This window comes from Aureococcus anophagefferens (assembly GCF_000186865.1).
Source record: "Aureococcus anophagefferens unplaced genomic scaffold AURANscaffold_8, whole genome shotgun sequence".
NCBI classification, from domain to species: domain Eukaryota; class Pelagophyceae; order Pelagomonadales; family Pelagomonadaceae; genus Aureococcus; species Aureococcus anophagefferens.
In genome coordinates, this window is record NW_008705568.1 from 1831333 (window position 1) to 1836032 (window position 4700).

Genomic DNA, 4700 nt, shown 5'->3' on the forward strand with positions numbered 1-4700 from the left:
TGCCGCGCAACGTCGACCGGGAGCGCGACGAGGCGCCGCGGGCCGACGAAGCCTTCGGGGGCGTGCGGTCGGTGCTCCGGGCCGCGCGTCGATTCGAGGCGCGGAGCGCGCGCCCCGTGTCCTGCGCGTCGTCGCTCGTCATCTACCCGGGCTTCGAGGCGCTCTTCGACGACGTCGTGGCCATCCTGGACCACGACTGGCGCTTCGGCGGCGAGCTCCGCGAGTTCCTGCCGGAGGTCTTCATCGTGGACCGGTTCCTCCGGCACCCGTGCCGCGCGCCGTTCGCGCCCGGGGCGCCCGGCGAGGCGGCGCGGAGCCGCGGCGCCATCGACGGGCCGCCGCGGCTCTACTTCGTGCCCGTGCCCTGGCGCGCGCTGAGCATCCTCGCCGTCGGCCCGGGCATCGGAGACATGCCGCCCGGCACGGTCCGCGAGTCGCTCTGGGCCCGCGCCGACGCGCTCTTCCGGTCCCAGGTGCTCGCCCACGCCTACTTTGACGCGGACCGGGACCAGCACGTCGTGCTCCACACGTCGACGTCCGCGCCCGTCACGGTCTGGCGCGACCACGCGCCGCTCATGGTCGACCGGCGCGTGCTCCTGCCGCACCTCGAGGGCTTCCTCGGCGACATGCGCAAGGGCGTCGTCGACGTGGGCCCGCGCACGGTCGTCGTGCCCTACTTCGTGGAGCCCAACGGCCTCCTCGACGCCGCGCTCGCGGATGGCGGCCCCGCGCCGCGGTCGCTCGTCTTCCTCCGCGCGTCGGCCCAGAAGGGCGCCAAGGACCGGGCCATCTTGGCCCCGGCGTTCCGGGACGTCCCGGACGCCGATGTCGTCGTCGTCGAGCGCCACGAGGACAAGCAGGCGTACGAGGAGACGCTGCGGACGTACGTCGACACGATGCGCCGCATGCGCAACGCGACGTTCTGCCTCGTCCCCGCGGGCTACACGAGCTCGAGCCGGCGCTTCTACGAGAGCCTCGCCGCGGGCTGCGTGCCCGTGATCCTGAGCCGCCACTTCCCGCTGCCCTTCGGGCCGTCGTCGGGCGCGCGGAGACCCGCGCCGTGGGGCGACGCGGTGCTGCGCTACGCGGCGCACAAGGTCGGGGAGCTGCCCGCGTTCCTGCGCGCCCTGAGCGGCGCGCGCGTCGCGGCGATGCGGCGCGCGGGCGCCGCGGCGCTCGCGCGCGTATCCTACGGCAACGAGGCCGGCGAGGGCGCGACGGCCGCGCTCTTCGACCAGCTCACGCACCTCGTCGCGCCGACGACGAGCCAGCGGCTCCTGCCCCGGGACTGGCCCGCGGCGGGCTCCTACCTCGCGTCCTGCGACGGCGCGGGCCCCGCGTCCTGCGAAGCGGACAAGCGGACGTGCCTCGGCGCGGGCGGCGGCCGCCTCGCGCTCCTCGCGCCCGGCAAGTTCGGCCGCGCCGTCGACGCCGCGACGACGGTCGTCGAGGACGTCGAGCCGCGCGCGCCGCCGGGCCCGCGCCACGCCATCGGCGAGAAGGCGACGGCCCTCGCGGGGAGCCCGCGGAGCCTCATGGGCTTCGCGGCCGCGCTCGCGGAGCTCGACGCCGCGGGCGCGCCCTGGGTCGCCGTCGACGCGTCCGACGCGGGCTGCGACGCGGCGCGGCCGGCGGGGCCCGTCGCCCTCGGCGACCGGCGCCTGCTCCTGCGGCGGGGCCCGGGGTCTTTCGCCGCGTCGCCGCTCGCCGCGGCGTGGGCGGCGCGGTGCCTCCCCGCGGGCCTCGTCGGCGCGGGCTGGCCCGCGGTCGACTTCTCCCTCGTCGTCGGCGCGCCGCGGGCCCTCGAGCGGCTCTTCGCCAAGGCCGCGGTGCTCGCGGGCACCGCGGCCGACGCGGACTGCGGCAAGAAGCCGCCGCGGGACCTCTACCTCGCCGCGGCGGCGGCCGCGCTCAACGCGTCCCACCCCGGCGCCGTCGGCTTTTTGGCCCACGACGATGGCGGTCATCCGCTACACCCCCCTGCTTTGGCAGCGACGCTCGCCGCATCGTCGGCAACGAACGCGACGAACGCGCTCGTCGTCGTCTGCTTCGCCGATCCGGCCATCTCGACGAAGCGCCACAGCGTCGCGTCGCACGTGAAGGGCTGCCAGATCACGGTCGCCTCCTTCCGCCTGGCGAACCCGGCGGATCTGATTTATGTGATCACGCCGCGCGACGACATGGTCGACCCCGTGATTCAGCGCATCGCGGCGAAGGACGCCAGCTGGCGCATCGTCGCCGTCGGCGACGGCCCGTTCGCCACTTCTTCGGGAGGATCCGTGCCGCTCCGGGGGTCGGACGGCCGCTTCTCGGGCAACTGCCTGCGCCACGTCTGGTACGCGTCCGTGCTGCGGTCCATGCCGGACAGCGTCGAGCACGTCATGGTCGCCGACGGCTCCGACGTCTTCTTCCAGCGCGACCCGTTCGACCTGTCGCGCCGCTACGGCGCGGCGGAGCTCCTCTTCTTCGGCGACCGCGGCGACAGGTTCCCCGAGGGCGAGCGCTACTTCCGCCAGCGGCTCAACGAGTGCGCCGACGACGCGCGGAAGGCGCCCGCGCTGCTGGACGCAGTGCAGGACGCGTTCGGCGGCGTCTACGCGAACGGCGGCATCTTCCTCGGCAGCCGACGAGCCGTGCTGAGCCTCGCCGAGGAGGTCGTGCGCTCCGCCGAGGCCTGCGGCTACTGGGAGTCGGACCAGGGGCTCGTCAACTACGCGCGGTACCTCGAGGCGGAGCGGCGGGGCCGCGACAAGGTCGTCTGCTTCCCGGACATGACCCGCTCCGTGTCCATGGGCCACTACGCCTGGCCGTCGCGCAACGCGAACGACGAGCTCACGAACGCGCACACGGGCGAGGTCCTCCACATCGTCCACCAGTACTACACGCGCCAGCACAAGAACAACCTCCAGATCTACTACGCCAAGGTCGCGCCCTGGCTGAGCGCAGTGGGGTAAGATGTGCACCACAACATTTTGGTTTTGGCGTCGGCGCCCCCCCCCTTACTAGCGCGGCGGCGGCGGGGGCGGCCGGTGGGTCGGCCCGCGGGCCGGCGGCGCGTGGAGCGGGAGGCCCGGCACGTGGGGCGGCACGAAGGCCGGCGCGCGCGCGGCGACGCCCGGCGCGGCCCAGACCGCGGCCGGCGCGCGCGGCGCGCCGGCCGGCGCGAGGTGCCAGCGCGGCGGCGGCGGGCCCGGCGCGTTCTCGATGGCCGCGACGGCCTCGTCGTCGAGGCGCTCGAGCTCCGCGAGGTAGTGGCCGAAGTCGTCGGCGCCGTCGCCGTCGCCCGCGAGCGGGAAGACGCGGAGGTAGTTGATGAACTTCGTGCCGTCGCGGCGGTAGTTGACGACGATCATCGACGACGGCAGGCGCAGCTCCACGTCCCGCAATAAATCGTCGACGACGGCCGCGTCCGTCGCCGGGCCCTCGATGAGCCGGAGCGTCGAACCGACGGCCTCCGCCGCCGAGAAGCCGCAGAGCTCGGAGAAGGCCGCGTTGGCCCGCGTGATCACGTGGGGCCGCGCCGACGACGTGATCAAACGCGGCCGCCCGCGGCCCCGGCGCCGCCCGCGCGCCGCGTCGTCGTCGTCGGCGGCCATCGCGCGCTCCGCGGCCGCCAGCGTGTTCGGCACGAGGTCCAGATCCGCGCCGTCGCGCGCGCCCTGGAGCTGGCGCATGACGCCGAGCACGTCGAAGCTCAGGTCCAGCCGCGCCAGCCGCGCGGCGTTGTCGAACTCCGCGCGGAGCATGCCTGGGCGGCGCGAGGGTGCTTCAACGTCGCTTCGACGTGAGCGTGCCGCGCGCGCGCGTGCCGGAAACAGCATCCACGCGTCGAGGCCGTTCCGAGAGATGATCGCTCGTCCAAAAATCAGCCGAAACGAGTGGAAAACGGCCGAGATATCGGAGCCTTTGAAGTCGGGCACGTCGCGCTCTTGTGCCGCCCCGGAGCGTGCCCGCGCACGCGACGTCGCGCCGCGCGCCGCACCTTGCCGCGTTCGTCGTCCGCAGGCTGAAGAGCCCCGCGCAGGCTTTGCCGTCGTGGAGCAGCCGGCCCAGGGGGCCGTCGCCGTCGTCCGCCGCGCAGTCCATCGCGCAGCGCACGAGCGCGTGGCCCCGGCGGCCCCGCGCGCCCACGGACTGGAGGAGCACGGCGAGCGACGCCGTGTCGAAGACCATGCCCCGCACGCCCCGCAGCACGCGCCGCTGGCCCAGGCCCGGGAGCTTCGCGGACGCGTCGTCGTCGACGACGGTCCGCGGGTCGTAGCACCGGTACGGCGTCACGGGCAGCGTCAGCACGAAGTCGGGCGCCAGCAGCTCGCGCCACTTGGCCTCGCAGACCTCGCCCAGGCCCCGGTAGTAGAGCGCGGCCCGGAGGCACCGGCTCCGCGCGTCGCGCGTCCGCCGCTGCATCTCGTCCGCGGAGCTCAAAGCGTCCTCGCGCTTCCGCTTCTCGCCGGCCATGTCGTGGACGGCGCGCTCGAGCTGGGCCACGTAGGCCTTCTTGCGGAGCCGCGTGTTCCGCGCGTACTCGCGGTTCCGGTCGCGCGAGAGCGCGTCCTTCTCGCGCTGCTGCCGCGACTCCTCGTCGTCGTCGTCGTCGTCGACGGTGCGCTCGTCGTCGCGCCGGGGCGCGCCGTCGCCGGCCGGGGGCGACGCGCGCCGCCGGGGGGCGGCCGGCGGCGCCGCCGGCTCCGGGGCCCGCG

The 4700-nt window shown here is 75.1% G+C and overlaps 1 protein-coding gene across 1 annotated transcript in view; it reads left to right on the plus strand.

Annotated features, from left to right (window-relative positions):
* The window catches only part of AURANDRAFT_71603 (hypothetical protein), a gene marked incomplete at both ends in the record, with an annotated part of 3697 nt that extends 736 nt beyond the window's left edge, over window positions 1-2961 (plus strand). The window contains one exon of the mRNA XM_009038395.1: window positions 99-2961. Within this exon, the coding sequence (XP_009036643.1) occupies window positions 99-2954 (2856 nt within the window). The remainder of the gene's footprint in view (window positions 1-98) is intronic.
* Between the last annotated feature and the right edge of the window lie 1739 nt (window positions 2962-4700).